Consider the following 27,021-nt stretch of genomic DNA (forward strand, 5'->3'; position numbering starts at 1 on the left):
TATCAGTGTGTAAAAGTTTAACATAATTCCCTTGCCTTTTATTTATAAAGCTAAGGGTTCCGTATGCAATACCAGAAATAGAATTTCAGCATAAAAGGAAGAGAACAGCTATGGAATCCTACTTATTTTTTTTTTATTACTTGCTTCCTCTTTCCCATTTCCCCTCCCTTCTCCACCCCACACTTTTTTTTTTTCTTTCCATATATCCACTGTAGCTGAGAAGACAGGATATATATCACGTGGGGTGGAGGTGCAAGGTGGTGTAGGCACATCAACAGTGCTGTTAGGAAGGAAGTTCCAGGATTTTGACCTAGCGACAGTGAAGGAATGGCAATATAGTTCTGGGATGGCGGGACTAACCTATGATGGGAGATTGGGGAAACTGGGCCTATATTCTATAGAGTTTCGAAGAATGAGAGGTGATCTCATTGAAACCAACAAAATACTTAAAGGGATAGACAGGGTAGATACAGGTAAGATGTTTCTCCTGGTTGGGGAGTCTAGAACCAGGGAACATAATTTCAAAATACGGGGGAAAGCCATTTAGGACAGAGATGAGGAGAAATTTCTTTTCTCAGAGGGTTGTGAATCTTTGGAACTCTCTACCCCAGCGGACTGTGGAAGCTCAATCATTGAATATGTTTAAAGCAGAGATTGACAGGTTTCTAAATACCAATGACATAAAGGGATATGGGGATAGTGTGGGGAAAAAGGCATTGAAATGGATCATCAGTCATGGTCATATCGAGTGGCTGAGTAGGCTCAATGGACTGAATGGCCTGTCAGCTTTAGGACCTGGGTTCAAATTCAGCCTAGACAAAAAGGTGGAAGCCTTTGCCAGTTTTAAGGGTCCCAAGTGAAAATGAGTGTGGACAGGCTCAGTCTATTTCATGGTGGGTATGGACCTATAACACAAAATTCTTATAATTTAACGCTACAGGTTGTATCACTCAGTCAGGACCAGCAATGGTTGGAATAGGAAATGGGGGGATAAAATGACTGTCTTTGGGGCAGAGTTGTGGGAGCTTTACTCTGTATCTGCAGTACTTTTACATTTTTGATCGTGGTGTTGATATCAGCAGGACTCTACAAAATTCAAACGTACAAACTGTAGTGAAGCATCTGATCTTTTCTGGGACTGCAATTGCTATGCTAGAATTTGCCTCCGCTTCCTATGGCTAATGAAGGGAAATGTATCCGGATATATCAGTGATTGTATCTTGGTGAGAGAATGAGAGTGGGCGTTGGAGAAGAACAGTATTGGGTTTGGCTGTGGTAACCCCCCTATGATCACATGCCAGAGCAGAAGAACCAGGTCTGGCTTCACACATTCTTATGAATGCTGGACTTTGTAGTATAGTTATGTTTTAAAAACTGTAATCTTTAATGGTAAAACAGACATTCAGAGGAAACATGTGACCTCATACAAAATCTGCCCAGAGACAAGCCAGGGGTCTTGGTTAACATGAGAACAAGGAACCCAGATCAAAGACTCTTTTAAAAGCAGGGTGCAAGGTTATAACACCTGAAAGGTTTCACTCTCCCATATTCTCAGATTGTAAACAGGGAGCCAGGGGCTCTAAAATACAGATTTGAGTTGCAATTTTTAACACTTGGAAACAAAGGAAGGTCCAGGTGGTTTTGCTAGGGTCAAACCTACGGTCTCTGAGAATTGCCAAAGGCAAACGACTGTTGACTTTTGATCTGGATAGATTCGTGAAGCTGTCCTAGGTCTGGAGGCTGAAAGAAAGACTAGCAGTCAGCTGTGCAGCCTAAGAAGAGAGAGACATGGGGAAACAGCTGCTCTCAGATCATTGGTACAGCAAAAGGCTGCTAAGAATTGAATCCAGTTCAAAGGCTTGAGGTTTGTGGAGGAGAAAAGACCAACGAGGTCACCAGAGATTGCCTTATTAACGAAAATCCAGTCGAACGTGCTCGGAAGAAGTGAGCAAAGAGGACGTTGGCTTTGAGAAGGACACTGGGAGATCCAACCCATTGCAGCTGGGAAGGCACATAGAAACATAGAAAATAGGAGCAGGAGTAGGCCATTTGGCCCTTCGAGCCTGCTCCGCCATTCATTATGATCATGGCTGATCATCCAACTCCGTAACCTGTTCCCACTTTAGCCCCATGCCCTTTGATCCCTTTAGACCCAAGAGCTATATCTAACTCCTTCTTGAAAATATACAATGTTTTGGCCTCAACTGCTTTCTGTAGTAGCGAATTCCACAGGCTCACCACTCTCTGGGTGAAGAAATTTCTCCTCATCTCGGTCCTGAAAGGTTTACTCCCTATCCTTTGACTATGACCCCTGGTTCTGGACTCCCACCATCAGGAACATCCTTCCTGCATCTACCCTGTCAAGTTCTGTTAGAATTTTATAGGTTTCTATGAGATCCCCCCCCCCCCCCCCCCCCCCGCCTCACCCTTCTGAACTGCAGTGAATATAATCCTAACCGACTCAATCTCTCCTCATACGTCAGTGCCGCCATCCCAGGAATCAGTCTGGTAAACCTTCGCTGCACTCCCTCTATAGCAAGAATATCCTTCCTCAGTCAAGGAGACCAAAACTGCACACAATATTCCAGGTGTGGCCTCACCAAGGCCCTGTATAATTGCAGCAAGACATCCCTGCTCCTGTACTTGAATCCTCTCGCTATGAAGGCCAACATATCATTTGCTTTTTTTATTTTACCGCCTTTTGGACCTGCATGCTTACCTTCAGCGACTGATGTACGAGAACACTCAGGTCTCGCTGCATATTCCTCTCTCTGTTTATTGCCATTCAGATAATCTGCCTTCCTGTTTTTGCAACCAAAGTGGATAACCTCACATTTATCCACATTATACTGCATCTGACATGCATTAGCCCACTCACTCAACTTGTCCAAATCACCCTGAAGCCTCTCTGCATCCTCCTCACAACTCCCCCTCCTACCCAGTTTGTGTCATCTGCAAATTTGGAGATATTGCATTTAGTTCCCTCATCTAAATCATTAATATATATTGTGAATAGCTGGGGTCCTAGCACCGATCCCTGCAGTACCCCACTAGTCCCTGCCTGCCATTCGGAAAAAGATCCATTTATCGCTCCTCTTTGTCTCCTGTCTGCCAACCAGTTTTCTATCCATCGCAATACACTACCCCAATCGCATGCGCTTTAATTTTACATGCTAATCTCTTATGTGGGACTTTGTCGCAAGCCTTCTGAAAGTTCAAATAAACCACATCCACTGGCTCCCCCTCATCAACTCTACTAGTTACATCCTCGAAGAATTCTAGTAGATTTGTCAAGCATGATTTCCCTTTCGTAAATCCATGCTGACTGTGCCCGATTCTACCACTGTTCTCTGAGGGCTCTGCTGTAAAATCTTTGATAATGGACTCTAGAATTTTCCCCATTACTGACGTCAGGCTGACTGGTCTATAATTCCCTGCTTTCTCTCTACCTCCCTTTTTAAATAGTGGGGTTACATAGGCTACCCTCCAATCTGTAGAAACTGTTCCAGAGTCTATAGAATCTTGGGAGATGACCAGCAATGCATCCAGTATTTCTAGGGCCACTTCCTTAAGTACTCTGGGATGCATACCATCAGGCCCTGGGGATTTATTGGCCTTCAATCCCATCAATTTCCTCAACATTTCTCTATTAATACTGATTTCCTTCAGTTCCTCGCTCTCACTAAGCCCTGTGTTCCCCAGCATTTCTGGTATGATATTTGTGTCCTCCTTTTGTGAAGACAGGACCAAAGTATGCATTTAGTTGGTCAGCCATTTCTTTGTTCCCCATAATAAATTACCCTGTTTCTGGCTGTAAGGGACCTACATTTGTCTTCACCAAGCATCTTCTCTTCACATACCTATAGAAACTTTTTACAGTCAGTTTTTATGTTCCCCACAAGCTTGCTCTCATACGCTATTTTCTCTTTCTTAATCAATCCCTCGGTCCTCCTTTGCTGAATTCTAAACTGCTCCCAATCCTCAGGTCTGTTATTTTTTCTGGCAAATTTTTATGCCTCTTCCTTGGATCTAATGCTATCTCTAATTTCCCTTGTAAGCCATGTTTTGGCTACCTTTCCCGTTTTACTTTTGTGCCAGACAGGGATAAACAAGAGTTTGGGACTTTTAACTGCAAGGATACCTTTTCAATGAGAACACTGTGTAACATATAAATGTGGTGTGGGGTTTTCAAGTGTATTAATAAGTTAATGGGAAATACCTTTCTCTGTAATTTAGTGTATGAGATAGCTGTTAAGTATTTTTTTTTAGTTTATATTAAGTCTTAAAACATGAAATCTTGTCATGCGATTCTTTAATTGGTCACTGAGAAGTTCATATATTTCTAGTATTAAAGTTAATGGTTTCTACTGAAGTAATAACAATATGGCAAATGAGCCCTTGATGAAGACTCGAGAGGGTTGTTGCTATCAGTAGGAACTTTACCTTGACCTGAGTCACTCTTGAGAGAAGGGGGGAAATTTATAAACTTTAATTCACAGCTGGATTGCATGTTGGTGAGACAATGGGGAGTATAAAATGCAAACTTTTTTAAAAAGTGAAGGAGAAAGCTTGCTTTAGTGTACTGTTTTAATTTTTATGGCAGCCTCACTTCTTGTCTAACAGGAGCACATGTTTAATCATGTGGGAACCAAGCCATACAAATGTGAGGAATGTGATTATACAAGTGTGTACAAGAAAGACGTCCTTAGGCACTCCTCAATTCACACTAAGGAAAGGTAAGCAAAACCACAAACCTGTGTCTCACAGACCCTGGTACCAGAATGGTTTGAGAGTTTAAGTTTTCCCATTATGATGTTCAAACTCAAATTTAAACACTTAAAAAGAATTGTGAGAGTCAAAAAGAAATAGATGAAGGTGTTATCTCCAAACACAGATTAAATTGGATTTATTTTTGACTTCACTAGCTTGGTTTGATTATATAGGCTACAGTTTGCTTAAAAACCTTATTAGTCACAGGTTGTATCACAAACAAAACAGAATAAAGCCTAAGAAATTTCACTGTAGTATAATACTGACATGATGCAGCGTAATGTAAAGTGATGTAAGGGATTTGAAAGCCAAACATGCATCACTTTTTTTTTGCATTTATCTATCTCAACTTCTATCTCCACCTTGTCTTCCCCTAGTTTTTCTCTATTTCCAACCACTGACACCCTGGTGATGGTTTGAGAAAAGGGTTTCATTGTTAGAGAGTGGAGTGGTTGCATTAATAGTAATATAATTGTCATGTGCTCCTTATTTTCCTTCTCTGCATATTTAACTATGGCATTCCTATTGTTGGATCTAGGTATGACTAATTCTAGAAGTTGTAGATTTTTCTTTTGATGAATTTGATTTCCTATTATAACAAAACTATGCAGTAGCTTTAAAGAACCAACAACCTTTTCTTTTTACCTCCTCGTCCTCAGTCTTGACTGTCACAGAAACATGAGGGTAAATATTGATTACCATAGTAATAAAATTCACAATGTCTTTCAGTGAGCTTATTTCCAACACCTGTGACTGGTTGCTTTCAGATTGTGGACCTTTTGTAGTTGAGTATTCTGATAGTCAAGTGTCAACCTTACAAAGTGCTATGTGGAGACTCATTTATGAAAGCTATCCAATGTGGTTTACAAATGTGCTGACTGTGACCAAGCATTTGAAGCTAAGAAGCCCTATTAGGATGACATGAATGCAGAGTATGCTTAAACTTCTCTTTCTCAGAATATTTAATTATGTGTCTTTCGTTTTCTTTCCTGCCCAGAAAGAAAAAAGCTGATCTGGTGAGTCCTCATTAAGTATTTACAAGACTTGGGTAGAACATTAATAGTAATTAAATGCTTAGGAAATGAGTAGATGAATGTGTATCTTATTTTCTCCTCTACTATTACTAGTATCAGAACAGCAGTGTTGTCACCTTTCAAATCCTAATGGAGCAAAGCAGAGCATTTGATTGTGGCTTAAGTTCTGTTGTTTGCTTTGCTAGTCATACAAATTAATTATAAACGTGATCATTAAAACAAACAAATTAGAAAAATGGATTTCTGGTTTATATTGGAAATTATTGCATAGAATGTACAGCACTGAAACAGGGCATTCAGCCCCCAATGTATCTATGCCCATGTTCATGCTGTACATGAGCCTCCTCCCACCCCACTTCATGTAACTCTATTAGTATATCCTTCTATTCCTTTCTCCCTTATGTGCTTATCTAGTTGCCCCTTCAAAGCATCAATGCTATTCAGCTCAACCACTCTTTGTGGTAGCGAGTTCCATATTCTATGGGTAAAGACGTTTCTCCTGAATTACCTATTGGATTTATTAGTAACTACCTTATGGGCACTAGTTTTGGTCTCTCCCCACAAGTGGAAACATCTTTTCCATGTCTATCCTATGGATCCCTGTCACATTTTTGGACAGTCTGCTTAAAAACTGGATGATCTTTCTCAAAATTAGATAGGTGGTCTTTCCAATGAAGTATAATGGAAAATTGAAACTTTAGACTGTTAGGAGTACAGTAATGCAGTGATTATATTGTTCGAATAGTAATCCAGAGGTAAAAACAGAAAGTACTGGAAATACTCAGCAGGTGTGGCAGCATCTGTGGAGAGAGAAGCAGAGTTAATGTTTCAGGTCTGTGACCTTTCATCAGAACTTCCCTTCATTTTCCAGTGACTGTTTAGTCCCAAAGCCTAACTACCAAATAATCCAGTACACAACTGAAGCCGCATTATTTCCTTGATATCAAGATCAGAGAATATTTCTTTTCCCAGAGCACTTGTTATTGTTTCATCATCAATTTGGATCTCTTATTTGTTGACCCTTTAGATCCAACTACCAAAACACTTTCCCCACCCCTTTGAACAATCTTTTGGCTTTGACTTTTAGATGACTTTTCACTATTAATGGTCACTGCAAAACATATTACACTGGTTCTTGTATATTCTGTCTCCAAATTCAACCAAAGAATGATCATCTATTGCTAAGGTTTCTCTATCCGCTGATCTAGTACATAACGTAACATAGGAGCAGGTATAGACCATTTAGCCCCTTGAGTCTACTCTGCCATTCAATAAGATCTACCTCAACTTTACTTTCCTGCCCTGTCTCCACATTCCCTGTTTCCTTTACTGTCCAAAAATCTATAAGTCTCAATGTTGAATACTGAATATGCTCAACGATTGAGTGCCCACAACCCTCTGGGGTAGAAAATTCCAAAGCTTCATAATGGCCTGAATGAAGAAATTTCCCCTCATCTTGGTCCTAAATGGCCGACTCCTTTTATCCTAAGAAGAACCCCTAGTTCTAGATACTTCAGTCACAGGAAACAGCCTCTCATCAATTACCCTGTCAAACCCTCTAAATTTTATATGTTTCGATGAGATGGCCTCTCATTCTTCTAAACTCAAGAAGAAAGGCCCATTCTACTAATCTCTCCTCATAGGACAGCCCTTTCATTCCCAGGAATCAATCTAGTGTACCTTGGTTGCACCCGCCCCCCACCCCCATGCCAAGTGTAATGTTTCTTGGGTAAGGGGACCAAAACTGTACACCATACTCCTGGTATTGTCTCATCAAAGCCTATATATTTGCTGTAAGACTTCCTTATTCTTGTTCTCCGACCCTCTTGTAATCAAAGCTAACATATCATTTGCTTTCCGAATTGTTTGCTGTACCAACATGTTAACTTTGTGACTTGTGTTCAAGGACATTCAAATCCCTCTGAATGCCAACATTTACTACTGTCATCTTTTTAAAAAAAAAAAATTCTGTTCTATTCTTCCTATCAAAATTTCCCCACATATTCCAGCTGCTACCTTCTTTCCCACTGATTTAATCTCTCTAGATCCCTCTGCATTCTCCTCAGATTACTTTCTCACTTAGCCACGTTACTCTGTCCCCTTAACTAACTACAGATTGTAAATAGTACATTCTTAGAATTTCTAAGTAGTCTCACCATAGAATCATAGGGCTGGATTTAATGCAGCGGCAGGCAAAAGAAATGGCGGTGCGCATGCCACCACGCTGCCACGATCTTCCTCGCAGTAGCCCAGAATAATATGCCGCTCGGGCTGTGCCCCCAATCACGCGGAAGGGGCAGGCTGTCCGACGCTGTCCAACGCCTGCCTGTGCGCAGGCGCTGGCACCATTTTTAAAGCCCTGCCAGCTAATTTAAATTTTTTAAGTTATACTCTTTTTTTTTTTTTCCCCACCCCCCACACTGTACTGATTTAAAAATCTGCTGCCCCTTTACCACCCCCCAATAACAAAATTCATTATTTGCCCTCTTCCTCCATCCCCCAAAGCACTTACAGTTGTTACGACCAGATGAAAAAGGTGTCTAGGGGTCTGTTGCTGTCTTCACCTGATCTTATTGTAACAGGGTTTAATTTTTAACACTGTGTTTTGAGCTCCCCCTTTGTGAATCCTTGTTCACAGCTTTCCAAGTATAAGGCAAAGAAATGAGCATAAACAGGCTTTCTTTGGTTTAAAGGAGAAAAGTGAAATTTATTAAACATTTAATTTAAACTCTAATACGGTTAACACCTATGGATATACAACGCGCCTACACTAGGGTGCATACGTGATACACATATGCAAATAGGGACAGAAAAGAGGAGAGAAAAATATAGTAGAAAGGGGTTTGAGGAAATATCAGAAGAGTTTCTTGCTGACTGTGCTTTGAGCTCACTTAATTGTAGGTAGTTTTGCTGTTCGTCGGGGCCAGTGTTCTTCTTAAATCTTGTTCACGTAGGAGACTTTTCTCTCTTTGAGGTTTACGTGTTTTCACAAGATTCAGTTCCATGGGAAAGAGATGGAGGCAGGCAGGACTGGAGAGGAGGTTCTGTTCCAACCGGGAGCACATAGCTTTCTGATTTCAAACACTGTTTTCTCCAATTTAAAGCTTCCTCATTTCCAACCGCTGCAACAGTTAGTCATGTGACTAAAACTGGTGTGACCACTTCTGTGTATTGGGGAAGCAACTACTAGGTCCCCATTGTTCCAACACTGTTGGTTACTATGCAAATGTCTTTCCAGTCAGGGGCTTGCAATTTTAAGTTTTAATGTTCATGTGGTGAAATCATGTGTGCCTCAGTCTTGGCAGGTGAGGGGTTTGCCTGACACCTTCCATACTTGATCTTCTGCCACACTCCCAAACTGAACAAAGTGCACAGGTCATCCCTTACCACCATCCCCTACACTAATGATGTAAATTTGAGCCCATTCCACCCACCCTGCTCCCCTGCACTAAAAATCTTAAGTTCCCCCCCTTCCCCACCACTGTGGCATCTGCTTTTCCCAGACGGGAAAGTGAAGGCGCGTGAGTGATGGCCGCCGCTCAGAAGATCGCTGCCCAACAGTAAGATTGGAGTCAATTTTATTTAAATGTATACATTCTGCTAATTTGAATATTTTAATCCAGGTCCCATCGCCCAGCGGTGGGGGTGTGCTGCCACAAGGAAGATGGGCCCGGCCCTCCTGGTGTTGGGCTCCTTGGCAGGCTGCTGCTGGAATGATCTTCTGTTCCTCCCCCACCCCTGCCTTTGTAAAATCTTCACCATAGAGTCATTTATGGAATGGAAGAAGGCCATTCAGCCCATGGAGCTATGCAGTCAGACCCTGACTCGATCCTGTAGCTGTGCAAGTTTATTTCTCTCAGGTGGCCATCCAACTTCCTCTTTAAGTCACTGATTGTCTCTGCTTCCACCACCCTTCTGGGCAGCGACTTCCAGGTCGTTACCACCCGCTGCATAAAAAAAATTGATGCTTCATACTTCCCTGCATCTCTGGTCCAAAACCTTCTATCTGTGTCCCCTAGTCCTTATACCATTAGTTAATGGGAACAGCTTTTCATTAGAACATTACAGCGCAGTACAGGCCCTTCGGCCCTCGATGTTGCGCCGACCTGTGAAACCATCTGACCTACACTATTCCATTTTCATCCATATGTCTATCCAATGACCACTTAAATGCCCTTAAAGTTGGCGTGTCTACTACTGTTGCAGGCAGGGCGTTCCACGCCCCTACTACTCTCTGAGTAAAGAAACTACCTCTAACATCTGTCCTATATCTATCACCCCTCAACTTAAAGCTATGTCCCCTCGTGTTTGCCATCACCATCCGAGGAAAAAGACTCTCACTATCCACCCTATCTAACCCTCTGATTATCTTATATGTCTCTATTAAGTCACCTCTCCTCCTCCTTCTCTCCAACGAAAACAACCTCAAGTCCCTCAGAAGACCTTCCCTCCATACCAGGCAACATCCTAGTAAATCTCCTCTGCACCCTTTCCAAAGCTTCCACATCCTTCCTATAATGCGGTGACTAGAACTGCACGCAATACTCCAGGTGCGGTCTCACGAGAGTTTTGTACAGCTGCAGCATGACCGCGTGGCTCCGAAACTCGATCCCCCGACTAATAAAAGCTAACACACCATATGCCTTCTTAACAGCCCTATTAACCTGGGTAGCAACTTTCAGGGATTTATGTAGCTGGACACCAAGATCTCTCTGTTCATCTACACTACCAAGAATCTTCCCATTAGCCCAGTACTCTGCATTCCTGGTACTCCTTCCAAAGTGAATCACTTCACGCTTTTCTGCATTAAACTCCATTTGCCATCTCTCAGCCCAGCTCTGCAGCCTATCTATGTCCCTCTGTACCCTACAACATCCTTCGGCACTATCCACAACTCCACCGACCTTCGTGTCATCCACAAATGTACTAACCCACCCTTCTACACCCTCATCCAGGTCATTTATAAAAATGACAAACAGCAGTGGCCCCAAAACAGATCCTTGCGGTACACCACTTGTAACTAAACTCCAGGATGAACATTTGCCATCAACCACCACCCTCTGTCTTCTTTCAGCTAGCCAATTTCTGATCCAAAGCTCTAAATCACCTTCAACCCCATACTTCCGTATTTTCTGCAATAGTCTACCATGGGGAACCTTATCAAACGCCTTACTGAAATCCATATACACCACATCCACTGCTTTACCCTCATCAACCTGTTTGGTCACCTTCTCGAAAAACTCAATAAGGTTTGTGAGGCACGACCTACCCTTCACAAAACCGTGCTGACTATCGCTAATGAACTTATTCTTTTCAAGATGATTATAAATCCTGTCTCTTATAACCTTTTCCAACATTTTACCCACAACCGAAGTAAGGCTCACAGGTCTATAATTACCAGGGCTGTCTCTACTCCCCTTCTTGAACAAGGGGACAACATTTGCTATCCTCCAGTCTTCCGGCACTATTCCTGTCGACAATGACGACATAAAGATCAAGGACAAAGGCTCTGCAATCTCCTCCCTGGCTTCCCAGAGAATCCTGGGATAAATCCCATCTGGCCCAGGGGACTTATCTATTTTCACACTTTCCAAAATTGCTAACACCTCCTCCTTGTGAACCTCAATCCCATCTAGCCTAGTAGTCTGAATCTCAGTATTCTCCTCGACAACATTTTCTTTCTCTACTGTAAATACTGACGAAAAATATTCATTTAACGCTTCCCCTATCTCCTCTGATTCCACACACAACTTCCCACTACTATCCTGGTCTAACTTATCTAAACCTGTCATAATCTTGTACACCTCTATCAAATCTCCCTCAATCCCCTTTATTCTAATGTGTACAAACTCAGCTTTTCCAACCTAACCTTGTAACTAAAATCTCCCATCCCTGGAACCATTCTGGTAAATCTCCTGTGCACCCCTTCAAGGACCCTCCACATCCTTCCTGACGTGTGGTGACCAGAACTGGACGCAGTACTCCAGTTCAGGCCTAACCAGAGCCTTATAAAGGTTCAACATAACCTCCCTGCTTTTATACTCAATGCCTCTATTGATGAAGCCCAAGATTCCATATGCCTTACTAACCACACTCTCACTATGTCCTGACACTTTCAAAGATCTATGCACATGCACTCCAGGTCCCTCTGTTTCTGCACACTCTTTAGAACTGTGCCATTAAGTATATATTGCCTTTCCCTATTCCTTCTGCCAAAATGCATCACCGAACACTTGTCAGTATTAAAATCCATCTGCCACCTATCTGCCGACTCTGCTAGCCTATCTGTGTCTTGTTGCAGGTAGTTCATATCATCATCACTGTTCACTGCACTTCCAAGTTTGATGTGTGACCAAAACCACACCTACCAAAATGAGACATATTAATTTTGTCATATGGAACATTATTTTTGAACTGTTACTGGACTTGAAATAACTTGTTTAAAAAATCGCAACAGTAGTTGAAAACATTACTGCACATTTGCATTCTAAAAGACAGTTGCCTGAAGAAGACAATGGGAGTGCCTCCCTGCTTCTATTAGCCAGATGGATTTTTGATCAAGAGACATTGAATGTGTAAGAGCCAGCATTTCACCTCCCCTGCCCCGCACTGAGAGTGTCTGCTAAGCTTGGGAGAAATCCGCAAACCTCGCCGGAGAGGTTGTTCCAGATAAGGAGATGTCACATGACTAACCTGATGGCCAACTTGGAGTTGTTTGAATTGTGCCACACAGAAAGGGACTGCAATTTGAAGACCAAAGAGAAGGAAGGTCTCTCTCTCTCTCCCTCACGCAGAGTTCCAGGGACCCACAGAAGTAACTCAAACCTCAAGGCAGAAGACCATCAAAACAAGTTTGAAAGTGTGCACAGGGCCCTAACAGAAACTGCAAGACCTAACTGCAATCAAACCCAAAGCCAAAACTGAACTCCAGCAATTGCTTCAAACCTTTTCTCCTTTGATTCTTTCTCCTTTTCTGTCTTTATTTGTGTGTGTGTTTATCGCGTATGCATGCTAGCGTGGTCGCGTTGCATATTTCTAGTAGTTTTAACTGAATTAGAGTTTTAAGGTTAATAAATTTACACCTTTCTTCTTTAAATCTGAGAAAACATGTCTGGTTGATTTCTTTGTTATTACAATTAGAGAGCAGTAAGCAAGGACTCACTGAGAGAGAAGCTAAAATGCAGTGTTTTTAAAAATTAAACCCTGTTATGGCCAAACCAGGAAAAGGCTGAGAGGGAACCCCTAGACCCCTTTCTCACCTGGTTGTACTGAAATTTGGGGGCTAGATTCCTGGATTGGACCCACAGACAAATGAGAAATTGGAAGTGGGAAATCAAATTGATCCAATCAAAAAGAGAAAAGGTTTCAATACAGGTTTTCTTGTAGTTGTGTGTGCTAGGTTACTAACATGTCTGTGACTGAAGCCAGTAACTACCCAAGCCAGGGTGGTGACTTGGGATAAGTTAAAAGCACTGTCTATGGAGGAGTTGAGAAATATGGCTGAGCAGTGTGGGATCACTTTTCATGTCGAGGCTAGGAAATCGGAACACCTAAGACTAGTGGCCAATCATTTTTCCCTCGAATCTGAAGAAGCAGAGACAGGGTTAGAAATAGACTCCGTCAGGGTATCGCTAGCAAAGATACAATTGGAACAGAAGAAACTTGAATTAGAAGACGGAAAGAGAAAGAAAAAGAGAGGAGAAAGAAAGAACCTTCCAGAAGGAATGTGAGGAAAGAGAGCTGAGGCAGCTTGAGTTAACTAGGAGGCGACAGAGTAACCCCAGTGAAAGCATGGCCAATATGGAGAATAGTAATTCGGGGCTGTGTACTGAATTGTTAAAATTTTCCAACTGATCCCAGAATTCAATGAGGGAGACGTGGAAGCAATTTTTGTATCTCTTGAGAAACTTGCTAGGCAGTTAAAATGGCCAGCTGAGACCTGGATTCTTCTGCTGCAAAGTAAGCTAACAGGAAAAGCCCATGAGGTCTATTCCCTGTTGCCAGATGAGAGTTCATCAAACTATGAACTGACAAAATGCTATCCTTGGGGCATATGAGCTAGTACTGGAAGCCTACTGCCAGAAGATTCGAACCCTCAAGAAACAGACTGATCAAACTTAGTTGGAGTTTGAGAGAAGTGGGCTTTTTACCAGTGGTTGGAGGCTCTTAAAGTGCAGCCTAGCTATGAAAACCTCAGGTAGTTTTGTTAGAGGAATTTTAAAAACTCTCTCCCACTCGCCATAAAGATTCATGTGGAGGAATAAAAAGCTCATTGAGCAAGGCAAGCCGCAGTTCTGCCTTTGAGCTTGCTCTAATATACAACTCGGTTCCCCAGAGGAAAACCTTTCCTAGTCACCCCCACAAATCCGAAAAGGACAAAGGGTGGGAAGGTGATGGCAGCCCAAGCAGTCCTCTGAGCGAGAGAAAAGCAGGAGACACAGGGGGCCCTCCTCCAGCCAAAAAGGAAGGTGTTGTAAGTAGGAGTGAGATCCAGAGACCTGTGTGCTTCCATTGTAATAAACAGATCATCCAAGAGCTGACTGCTGGAAACTATGGGGAAAGCCTGTAGGGTTAATCAGGGCACACCCGCTCAGTGAAGGAGAAAGGACCCTGATGGAAAGCACAGCTGAACAAGCTGTGGTATTAACTGCAGCAGTACTAAGGCCCAGAAAACATACTGCTGTAGGTGCAGGAAAATTTAATAGGGTTCCTGAAGGTTACCAGGATTTTGTCTAAAGGGAGAGGAACCCCATATCCCTCGAGTGGGGCGAGCAAGCCTATAGCAATTCTTGGGGACATGGGCCACTAGAACCCTTTTACTGGAAAACGGTAACTCTAGAGAGTGCAGTAAATACCAGAATGATGGTGAATGGTCTTGGAGGGCAGTGTGCACCTGTACCTTTACACTGGGTGCACATGGAGTGTGACCTAGTTTCGGGACTGGTGACCATGGGCATTGTCCCTCGTTTGTCTGTGGACGAGGTTGACCTGCTCCTAGGTAATGATCTGGCGGGTGCGAAGGTGGTAACCCCTCCAGTAGTGAAAGAGACCGCAGGAGGTCAGAGAGACAAGGCAGTGGTCGGAGACGGTCCCCCGCAGTCACCCTGAATGTGTAGTGAATAGGGCCATGATTAAACCAGCTCCCCCAGAGGAGACTGCATTGGCACTGCAGGCAGATGACCATGAGGTCTGTCTGTCAGAGACTTTCTTTGGAAAGTTAGAGGAATCGGGGAATGGATTAAATGGATCTTCCCTAGCTGAGGCTCAGTGAGCTGATTCTGGATGAGAAAGTTAGCACATGCTGCCCAGACTGAAATTGAAGCAGTGGGAGTCCCTGATTGCTATTATTTAAAGAATGAGGTACTGATGAGCAAGTGGAGTTCTCCTCAAAGACCTGAGAGAAAGAGTGGACAGTGGTTCATCAGTTAGTGGTGCCGCAGAGGTACCGGAGAGAAATGTAAGAATGGCCCATGAGATTACAATGGCTGTCCATGTTGGTATACGAAAAACCAAAGCCCGCATAAGACTGCAGACTGACTGGTCAAAACTCCACAAAGATATGGTGTAGTACTGTAGGAGTTGCCACATGTGCCAAGTTGAGGGGAAACTCCAACATGCAGTGAAATCTGCACCCCTAAGTACTGTATTGGCTTTTGTGAAATCCTCCAGCAGAGGGCTGGTGAACTGTAAGGGACCCCTGCCGAAAACAAAAGGGGGCAGACGGGCATTGGGCTGGCAAAAAATTGGAGGAAAAGGAAAAAAGGGACAGACGACAGGTTAAAGGAGATCCGAGAGGATTCCCAAATGAAACCCCTACTGTCCGGTCAGCCAACCCCGAAGTGTTGGAAAAACTAGACCCCACATCCTCCTATTTAAATGCAGACACTAGAAGCACTAGAGTTGCCAATAGCATTTACAGAAACCTGCAAGAACAAAGTCCTCAAGAGGGCAGAGAAATTGTGAGGGTGATGCCTTACCTAGTCGAAGTGCCGCAGGGGAGTGCAGTAGAAGCTGGACAAATGTGTAAGAGCCAGCATTCCACACACCCTCTTCCCCACCCCCCCCCCCCCGCCCCAAAAAAAAAATAACTGAGTGTCTGCTAAACTTGGAAATCCACAAACTTCGCCAGAGAGGTCCTTCCAAATAAGGAGATAGTCACATGACTAACCTGCTGGCCAACTTGGAGTTGTTTGAATTGTACCAGTTGTTTGAATTGAAATAGTTTTAACTGAATTAGAGTTTTAAAGTTAATAAACTTGCACCTTTCTTGTTTAAATTTGCAAAAACCTGTCTGGTTAATTTCTTTGCCATTACAATTAGAGAGTAGTGAGCACGGACTCGAGAGGGAAGCTAAAACACGGTGTTTTAAAAATTAAACGTTGTTACGGTCAAACCAAGAAAAGGCTGAGGGGGGAGCCTTAGACCCCTTTCTCAGCTGGTTGTAACTGGCATATTTTGAGATTCTGCTCTGTATTCCAAGATCCAATTCATTTATGTATAGCAAAAAAAGCAGTGGCCTCAGCACTGACCTTTGGGGGAACACCACTGTCTACCTCTTACAGTGTGAAAATCAACCATTTACTATGACTCAAATAAAAACAGGAAGTGCTGGAAATACTCAGCAGGTCAGACAGCATCTGTGGAGAGAGAAGCAGAGGTCATGTTTCAGGTCTGTAGCCTTTCATCAGAACTGGCAAAGGTTAGAAAAGAATTGGGATTTAAGCAAGTGAAGTGGGACGGGGTGGTTGGTGGGGAAGAGAACAAAAGGGAAGGTGCGTAATAGGGCAGGATAGATTAAATAACAAAGCTGTTATGGGACAAAGGCAAAGAGTGTGTTAATGCTTGTGGTGAAAGACAAAGCATTAGTCTAGAGAGGGTGTTAATGGCAGAATAATAAGCAGCTCTGTCTACATAAAAAGCAGGCACATGGTTAAAAAATAAAATAAGAAAAAGAGGCCAGTCATGCTATTAAATGCATGAATGGGCTTTTTTGTATTTTTTTAACCATGTGTCTGTTTTAACCAGACCAGGTGACTTATTTACCCTAAGCACAGCCAGCCTTTTTAGTACCCCCCCCCCCCTCGATTTTTATACTATCCATTGCCTGTACTCTCTCTGCTTCTACTGATTTTTGTCAGCTTCCACTTCTTCCTTAATGAACACTGATACAAAGTACTCATTTAAGTAGATTAGCCTTGCCCTGTGCCTCTTTGTCCCTAATAGGCCCCGCTCCACCTCTTACTACTCACTTACTATTTACATGCCAGTAGAAGATTTTTGGATTCCCTTTTATGTTGACTGCTATTCTATTCTCATACTCTCTTTGCCAGTCTTATTTTCCTTTCCACCTCCCCTCTCAACTTCTTGTATTTGGCCTGGTTCTTACTTGATGAGTTCACCTGATATGCATCATACACCATCTTTTTGGTTTCATCATAATCTCTATCTTCCTCGTCATCCAAGGAACCCTGTTCTTGGTTCCCCTAACTTTTGGCATTGTTGGAATGTTCCTAGCCTGCACCTGAAGCATCCCTTAAAGATAACCTATTGTTCTGAGACAGCTCTTCCTGCCATTCTTTGATTCCATTTTACCCTGGCTAGATCCCTTCTCATTGCGTTGAAATTAGCCCCCTTCCAATTTAGACATTCTACCTTATTTTGTTCCTTGCTTTTCTACATTACAGGTCTAAAGCTTATGATACGATGATCACTCTTACCTAAGTGTTTCCCCACAGACACTTGATCCACTTGGCCCACCTCATTTCCCAGCACCGGATCCAGCAATGCCTCCTTTCTGGTTGGGCTGAGAACATACTGATCTGAAAATATTTCAGACATTCCGCCCCCTCTTTACCCTTTACTCTAATATTATCCCAATCGATATTTGAACAATTAAAGTCCCCCAATATCATCTTGCATATCTCCAAGAATTCCCTTCAGATTTGCTCTTCTATCTCTCTCTCTCACTATTGTGAGGCCTATAAAATACCCCGAGTAATGTGATCATACCCTTTTTGTTCCTCAACTCTAACCAAATGGATTCTGTCCTTGCCTCCTTCAAGGACATCCTCTCTCTTTTCAACACTGCAATATATTCCCTAATCAGGACTGCCACCCCACCTCACTCTTTTCCTTCTCTATCTTTTCTGAACACTTAATATCCATGTATATTAATGCCCAGTTCTTACCATTTTCAAGCCATGTTTCCATTATTGCCACTACATCAGATTCCCAAACTGCTATTTGTGCTTTTACCTCACCAACCTTATTCATCGCACTTCGTGCGTTTACACATATGTATTGTAATCCTGCCTTTGCATTCCTCGTAGTCCTTCTCAGTGCACTCCCATCTAATATGGAACTACTCCCTTCTCTAGTACTAAAGCAGTCACTCTGACCCCACCTAATACTTTGTACATTGCTGTTTACTCTAGTGCTATCTGTCTCTTCCAATTCTCTGTGCACCTTGGTGTTTCTCTCTTGTATTATCTCCTGGTTCCCACATCCCTGCCAAGTTAGTTTAAATAGCAGTAGCAAATCGTCCCGCAAGGAAATTTTTCCCAGCTCTGTTCAGATGCAATCCATCCGACCTGTACAGGTCCCACCTTCTCCAGACCTGGTCCCAGTGTCCCAGGAATCTAAAGCCCTCCCTCCTGCACCATCTTTTCAGCCACACTTTCATCTGCACTATCCTCCTATTTCTATACTCACTTGCGCGTGGTACTTGGAGTAATCTGGAGATTACTACCTTTGAGGTCCTGTTTGCTAATCTCTTACCTAGCTCACTAAACTCTTTCTGGAGGACCACATCCCTCTTCCTACCTATGTCATTGGTACCAAAGTGGACCACAACTACTGGCTGTTCACCAAGGTGCTCTGCAGCTGTTTAGTGACATCCTTGATCCTAGCACTGGGAAGGAGGGGGTTGGTGGCAACAGACCATCCTGGATTCAGGTCTGCGGCCACAGAAATACCTGTCTGTTCCCCGGACTATCGAATCTCCTATCACTGTCACTTTTCCAGTATTCCTCGTGCCTTCACTGTGCAGCTGCTCCACTCCCCAGATGAAACATCACTTTCCTCGGTATAGGTCAGATACTTTATTGGCTTAGAACTGCTAATTTCAGTAATAAAAAGCTATCAAATACAGTTTAATCCAATCTTTCACTTATTCATGTTCTTGACTTGGTTTGAAAATAATGGATGGTAATCCCAGGAAATCAGTTTCTGTACTGGGAAGCACTTTGCTTCTACATAAAGCCAAGGAAAACTAAGTGTGCAATGTGTGGAAATCTGTATCCAAGTGCCCAACAAAAATGACAGAACAGGGATCCCTGTTTGTCCATGCTTTTGGCCACATTATCTAATAGCTCCTTGTATGGCTTGGTGCTAAATTTTGTTCAACGCCAGAAGTGCGATGATACAACAATGTCTCCTACTAGGAGGTGAGAGGTGACAGTTTTATCTTTTTTAAAAAAAAAAGACAGCTAGAGACAGAGAGAGAGAGACTGACCCAGAAGGTGAAGCTACTTGTAACAGCTTGAGTTCCAGCCAAGCCAGGAAGCACAATACCCTGCTGAAAGAAAATCGACATCTACTGTATACAGCAATAAGAGGTAGAAATAACCCACCATCTTTAACAGAGCCTACAATCAAGAGAGAAATCTACCATCAGCTCAGGCCTGCATCCATCTAGAATTTGATTCTCAAGAGAATGCAAAAAGTTTACCGTAACCATCACCCCCCCCCCCCCCCCCCCACTAAAAACCACCTCTCTCTTTCCCTTCTCTATCTATTTCTTTGTGTGTGTGTTTGTGAGAGAGTGGGCGAATGCATGAGTGGATGCGGTTGTGACAATTTTGGGATAAGGCATATTGATCAATAAACTAATTGACTTTCTGTTTTATAAACCTACAAGAAAACCTGTCGCTGTCTGTTTATTTGAGAAATAAAACACCAAGGGGCTAAACTCTAATGCAAATACACTTGCTGAGGTCAGATGAGGAGCTGAACAATGGGAACCACTCGCGCCACACCAGGTGGCCATAACATGCTCCTGTGAAGCACCTTTGGATATTTTACTACATTTAAGGCACTATATAAATGCAAGTTGTTGTTGACTTAAGCTTCATGATGTGTGTAAAACACATTTAGTTTTCTGCTGGAGGGGTTAAGTGTGAAGCGTTTTATATATTTCCTGGAGCTGAAATTTGTGGCACTGTGATTCAGCACATGGGAATATCCACTCTCTGCATCCTTGGTTCAGGGAAACACATTTTTGCACTGACACTTCCTGGTTTATCACTCAGTCATCCGGCTCTGAGAGAGTGCAGGAGGAAACCAGTTCCTTCCCTCCCTATAGAGGAATAATAAAATGTTACCAAGCAGAAATGGGCCATTCAGCCCATCGAGTCTGTACTAGCTTTTCCCTCCAGATGAACCACCTAGTCTTATCTTGTTGTCTTGCTTGCTTGCTCCCTGTACAATTTAATATTTCTGTTTTTAATGCATTTTTTGTAGAGAATTTTGCATTCTTTATGTAAATGTATCTTATCTACCTTGAATTCTTTTCATGACCATCTTAAATTTGTGCCCTCTCGTAAGCCTGTCACAATCAGTGACAACAATCTTTTCAATATTTACATTATCAGGTTTAAAGGCCTTTGAAGTCTCCCCTTAACTTTCTCAGTTTCAGCTGGGGGAGAAAATAACTTCAAGTCTTTCTCCTTTCTGTAGAGTCATAGTCATTTACAGCACAGAAGGAGGCCATTCAGCCCATTGAGTCCTTGTGGGCTGTCCACGGAGCAACACAGTCAGTCCCACTCTCCTGCTCGAACCCCGTAGTCCTGCAAGTCTATTTCCTTCAAGTGGCCATCCAGTTTCCTTTTGATGTCATTGATTGTCTCTGCTTCCACCACCCTTGTGGGCAGCTAGTTCTAGGTCATTACCACCCGCTGTGTTTTTAAAAAAAAAGTTCCTCCTCATTTTCCCCCTGCATCTCTTGCCCAAAACTTTCAATCTGTGTTCACTAGTACTTGTATCATTAGTTAATGGGAACAGTTTTTCCTTGTCTAACTTATCTAAGCCTTTCATAATCTTGTACATTTCTATTAAATCTGCTCTCAATTTCCTTTGTTCTAAGGTCATGTGAGCTCTTGTTATAACACTCTTGCACCTCATTTGTGGGGTTCCTCAGGTGTCACGTTTCAAATGGGTATGCAACCCCCCCTCAACCCTGGTAACATCCTAATGAATCTGTGCTGCACGTTTCCTTTGCTTTTACCTTTTTCCTATAATGAGAAGGTGCCAAAAACTGCGCACAATATTCCAACTGTGATCTAACTCCTTGCTTTTATATTCTATCCCTTTAGATACAAAACCAGGGATTCCATATGCCTTTTATGGCCTTCTGTTCACTGTTCCCTTTAACCTGTGGGTCTACACATCAGGATCCCTCAGTTCATCTACATTTAGAATTTTACAATTTATGTACTAAGTTGCCCTATTCTTATTTCTACATATTTCTCTGCAGTTTCCATCTATCTGCCCATCCTGCTAGTGTATTTCTGTACTCTGGTAATCTTTCATAGTCCTTGTCACAATTTGTCATATCCCCAATTTAGTGTTATCAGTAAATTTCAGTGATCTTGGATTACATTTGTGCCTATTGGTGGCTGTCTTCACAGAAGCATTAGTGGAAGCTTGGGATGAATGTCGGCCACCTACTGGTGATGGTTTTTAGTGTAGGCAGATCTAGAGAGAGTTGAGCTTTAAACCTTTCAATTCTCTTCTAATAGATGCGAGTCCACAGCACAAATCGACTCTCAGTTCTGCACAAATGAGCGCAGAGATCCTAATGATGAGTGGTTTGGGAAAAGGGAATCAATCGCATTGGTGGAGTAGAGTTGTTCTTTGAATATCCAAGTATAGGCACATTGTATACGGGATGCAAACACTTCCTGAAAATGGAAAAACTGTTCAAATCCCCAGAACTGACCTGCCAGGCGATTTCAGCACAGAATCTCAACCCACAAAAAATTATTCCCATATGACATCTAAGGGTTTTGCCAATCATATGCAGAGAAAAAACAACAAAGTGAAAATGTATCTGTAATTTTGAAATCTCTTTGCCCTTGTATATGTATATATTAGAAATATTATTTAGAACAAGGTCCTCACAGTCTAAGGCCTGACACCTGTTTTAAGCAGCAACATGGCAGTGAAGTGGGGCAGTTAACTGTCTCATGTCTAGTCTGGGTACAGAGATGATCCTTGACTGCAGTTGCTCTGATTCGCTCTTTTAGTGGGCTGATGTGTTATATGGGCGAATGCTAAATGGAACATTTTTGACCATTCTTTTCTGTAACCTTATTTGAAAGATAATAGTACTTTCCACTGGATTATAAGGTGTTTGCCAATAGGACTTGAGGTTCAATACATTCTGTAGAGTTAGAAGCAACTCCTGAAGTGGCTGTTTCAGAATTGTATTGCCAGTAACTGCATGTGGTTGATCAGCGGACTGAGGAAGGAGGAAAGACTGGAGCTCCTGAACCTCAAAGAGCTGAATAAGAGCTGATTGCATAGACCTGTTATAAGATTTACAGTATGAAAAAGGTAGATCTGGAAACTGAGCAGTGGATAAAGGGTCAAAGGTTCAAACTAACAAAAGACAAGTCAAAGTTCTTCACACAATGATTAAAATGTGGAATGGACACTTGAGTGGGGGTGGGGGCTGCTGTAGAATCTTTTTGGGTAGCTGAACTAAAATGGGCTGAATGGCCTTACTCATTCGTATAGTAGATTGGTTTATTCTAGCATTTTCTATTATTGCAGAAAGAGCAGTTGTTCCTGCTCTCTACAGGTCAAATCTGGAGACTGCAGTCTGATCCATCCAGGAAATGCTGCTATTCTACTTTATTTTCCTAGGCTCACTGAGTAATTGACTAATATTTTCTTTTTTTAGGCACAGAATTCCTACAGAATTTTTTTTTTTATTCATTCATGGGATGTGGGCATCACTGGCTATGCTAGCATTTATTGCCCATCCCTAATTGCCCTTAAGAAGGTGGTGGTGAGCTGCCTTCTTGAACCACTGCAGTCCATTTGGAGTAGGTATACCCACAGTGCTGTTAGGAAGGGAGTTCCAGGATTTTGACCCAGCGGCAGTGAAGAAACGGCGATATAGTTCCATGTCAGGATGGTGTGTGACTTGGAGGGAAACTTGCAGGTGGTGGTGTTCCTATGTATTTGTTGCCCTTGTCCTTCTAGTTGGTAGAGGTCGCGGGTTTGGAAGGTGCTGTATAAGGAGCCTTGGTGCATTGCTGCAGTGCATCTTGTAGATGGAACACACTGCTGCTACCGTGCGTCGGTGGTGGAGGGAGTGAATGTTTGTCAATCAAGTGGGCTGCTTTGTCCTGGATGGTGTCAAGCTTCTTGAGTGTTGTTGGAGCTGCACCCATCCAGGCAAGTGGAGAGTATTCCATCACACTCCTGACTTGTGCCTTGTAGATGGTGGACAGGCTTTGGGGAGTCAGGAGGTGAGTTACTCGTCTCAGGATTCCTAGCCTCTGACCTGCTCTTGTAGCCACGGTATTTATATGACTACTCCAGTTCAGTTTCTGGTCAATGGTAGCCCCTAGGATGTTGACAGTGGGGGATTCAGTGATGGTAATGCCGTTGAATGTCAAGGGAAGATGGTTAGATTCTCTCGTTGGAAATGGTCATTGCCAGGCAATTTGTGGCGCGAATGTTACTTGCCACTTATCAGCCCCAGCCTGGATATTGTCCAGGTCTTGCTGTATTTCTACACGGACTGCTTCAGTATCTGAGGAGTCACGAATGGTGCTGAACATTGTGCGATCATCAGCGAACATCCCCACTTCTGACCTTATGATTGAATGAAGGTTATTGATGAAGCAGCTGAAAATGGTTGGGCCTAGGACACTACCCTGAGAAACTCCTGCAGTGATGTCCTGGAGCTCAGATGATTGACCTCCAACAACCACAACCATCTTTCTTTGCGCTAGGTATGACTCCAGCCAGCAAAGGGTTTTCCCCCTGATTCCCATTGACCTCAGTTTTGCTCGGGCTCCTTGATGCCATACTCGGTCAAATGCTGCCTTGATGTCAAGGGCAGTCACTCTCACCTCACCTCTTGAGTTCAGCTCTTTTGTCCATGTTTGAACCAAGGCTGTATTGAGGTCAGGAGCTGAGTGGCCCTGGCGGAACCCAAACTGAGCGTCACTGAGCAGGTTATTGCTAAGCAAATGCCGCTTGATGGCACTGTTGATGACACCTTCCATCACTTTACTGATGATTGAGAGTAGGCTGATGGGGCGGTAATTGGCCGGGTTGGACTTGTCCTGCTTTTTGTGTACAGGACATACCTGGGCAATTTTCCACATTGCAGGGTAGATGCCAGTGTTGTAGCTGTGCTGGAACAGCTTGGCTAGGGGCACGGCAAGTTCTGGAGCACAAGTCTTCAGTACTATTGCCAGAATGACTAATCAATCGTCCCTGTTGTATATCTGCAACTACTTGAGCCAATAAAAGCAGCTCTATCTACTTTAAAAGATTTAACAAAAACAGAGCATGCTGGAAATACACAGCAGGTCAGTTAGCATTTGTAAAGTGGAAAGACCGGTTAATAGTTCAGGCATGAATTAGCCTTTATCAGAACAGATCGTGCCTGAAAGGCTAACCTGCCTTTCCTCTTCTACAGATACTGGCTGACTGACCTGTTGTGTATTTCCAGCAGTTTTTTTTTTTTTACTGATTTCAGATTTTATCTTTTTTATGATGTATAGTAGTTAAATCAATTTGTAGCCAACCTTGTTATGGCCTTTCTCATATTTTCCTAACTTTAATTGATTCTTGCCTTGATTGTCCTCTGCAGGTGCCCAAGGTGAATTCCTATCCTTGTCCTGTGTGCTATCGAGTCTATCCCATGCAGAAGAGGCTAACGCAGCACTTAAAAACACACAGTGCGGAAAAGCCGCATATGTGTGATAAGGTTGGAGCACCTCTTACTCCTGTGGTTTCCGGTTTCCTGTAAATACAGATTTTCTAATTCCTGAAAAAAAAGTTTATTCTTGTAAATTTCTCCTAAGTAGTGTCTTGAATTGTTTTATCAGCTAATGGACAAAAGACTGTTCTGATAGTTTGTCTCTTTGACATGATTACACTGCACTTGGTTTTATAATTGACTTTTCATCATGCTGTCAGCTCTGTATTTTGTCACAGGAATGGGAGTAGGCCATTCAGTCCCTTGAGCCTGTTCTGTCATTCAGTGAGATCGTGGCTGATCTGTATCTTTATCGTCGTCTACCTGCTTTGGTCTGTAACTCTGAATACCCTTGCCTAAGAAAAATCTTTATCAATTTGAAATTTTCAGTTGACCTGATGTCAATAGCTTTTGGGGGGTTGGGGGGGCCGGGGTGTGGGGAGAGAGTTCCAGATTTCCACCAGTCTTTGTGAAGAATTGCTTTCTGACATCACCTGTGAACAGTCTACCTCTAATTTAAAGGCTGTGTGCCCTTGTACTGGACTACCCCACCAGTGGAAATAGCTTCTCTCGATCTAGTCTTCTATATTCAAGCGATTACAAACCTAATCTATGTAACCTGACCTCATATTTTAACTCTTATATTGCAGTGCGGGAAATCTTTTAAGAAGAGGTACACATTCAAAATGCATCTACTAACCCACATTCAGGCTCTTGGAAATAGCAGGTAAGTCTGGCTTCTACAATTGCATTGTGATACAGCATAACACATGCTTGAGCATGGTGCTGGTTAACTGAGCATGGTACATTGAGGAATTGTCTTCTATACAGAAGCAGAGTCTGAAATGACTTGATTGATTAATTTTCCCACAGCCACTGAGCCATGCTGGGATAATATTGCATAATCTTCTACCTCACTCTGCATACTTCTGAGTTATATGTATGTGCACCTAGATTGAGTGTGCCAGCATACTCAGGCACGGGTGTGCATTACAGCCAAGCATGATCCGGTTTTTGCTTGACATCCAAATATGAACCTTTCTAGCAGGATCATTTGATGGTGAATGGGGGCAGGAACTCCTGAATGTTTTTTGCCTTCCTAGCGCAAGGGTGGTAAAGCCAGCTGGAGCACACATTGTCTGCATTGTGTCAGTGTTCCCAGCCTGATCCTTCCCTACTCTCTCTGTGATGTACCCTTGACTCTGGTTGCTTCCTCCTGCTTCCTGGGCTTCTCTAACTGCTGATCTGCTAGTCCACTCTTGCTCATCCAGCCACACTTTCCCCTCTTTATTGCTGCTGAGGAAATTGCAAAAGGAAAAGGAGAATAAGACCATACCCTAGGAGGGAAAAGAAAATAAAGGGACATAAAAAGTGGCGAAGAGCAAAAGAGAAATAGAGGATTAAGGGAGTTGTGTGGCAGGAGTTAGAGAGGTGGCTTCTGGGGAGACATTAGTCAACTTTGACTATCAGAGCATACTTTGCTTCTAGATCTCAATGAGGGGTTGAGAGGGAGACACATAGGGTGAGGAAAGGAGTGGGAGGCATTGACTGCTAGACAAAGTCAGAGAGTTATTAAAAAAACGGCTGAGTGAGATGGAAAGAGAGAGAACGGTAAACTGTGTAACAAAGCATTAGAGAGCAGGAGATGGCAGACGAAATGAGAGAGAGGCAATTTTTATAAACATTTTCTGCCATGACAAGCAATCTGTATTTATTTCAAATGGCAGTGCAGCTTTGCATTTCTGCCAGTAGATGGTGGGAATGCTCTTCGTAAATGTAAATTGTACTGCTTGGTACGTGTACTTGACCCGTTACAATTCTCTGTGGTGTACTGTTTACAGTATGATTGCTTATCCAAATGTACCCTCCTTGACTTCTTTGGATGTTGAACTCATTGGATGAAAATGTGACTTTATCTTTGGTTAATTTAGTTCTCATTGAGTAAGAAGTCTTGGACCCATGATTTACAGGGAGGGTGCAGGGGAGGTGGGATACAGCTTTAGAACTTAGCAAGGTGCAGGGGATGGAGGTCCTGGCAAACCGAACAGCAGGACCACACTATTATTTTTTGGAGTCTGTTTCCTGACTGGCAGGGGGGGGGGGGGGGGGGGGTCAGAGAGAGGAAGTTGGGAGGGGTGCGGAGAGAGAGGACGTTGGGTGGGGGGGGGTGCAGAGAGACAGGAAGTTGGGAGGGGTGCGGAGAGAGAGGACGTT

General features: G+C 43.0%; 1 protein-coding gene across 1 annotated transcript in view; it reads left to right on the forward strand.

The window, feature by feature from the left end:
- LOC137378261 (zinc finger protein 335-like) overlaps positions 1-27,021 on the forward strand; it is a 158,847-nt gene that overhangs the window by 58,849 nt on the left and 72,977 nt on the right. The window contains exons 24-27 of the mRNA XM_068048502.1: positions 4,624-4,736; positions 5,768-5,786; positions 24,700-24,816; positions 25,458-25,534. Coding sequence (XP_067904603.1) covers positions 4,624-4,736; positions 5,768-5,786; positions 24,700-24,816; positions 25,458-25,534 — 326 coding nt within the window. The remainder of the gene's footprint in view (positions 1-4,623; positions 4,737-5,767; positions 5,787-24,699; positions 24,817-25,457; positions 25,535-27,021) is intronic.

Source organism: Heterodontus francisci, chromosome 16 (assembly GCF_036365525.1).
Source record: "Heterodontus francisci isolate sHetFra1 chromosome 16, sHetFra1.hap1, whole genome shotgun sequence".
NCBI lineage: Eukaryota > Metazoa > Chordata > Chondrichthyes > Heterodontiformes > Heterodontidae > Heterodontus > Heterodontus francisci.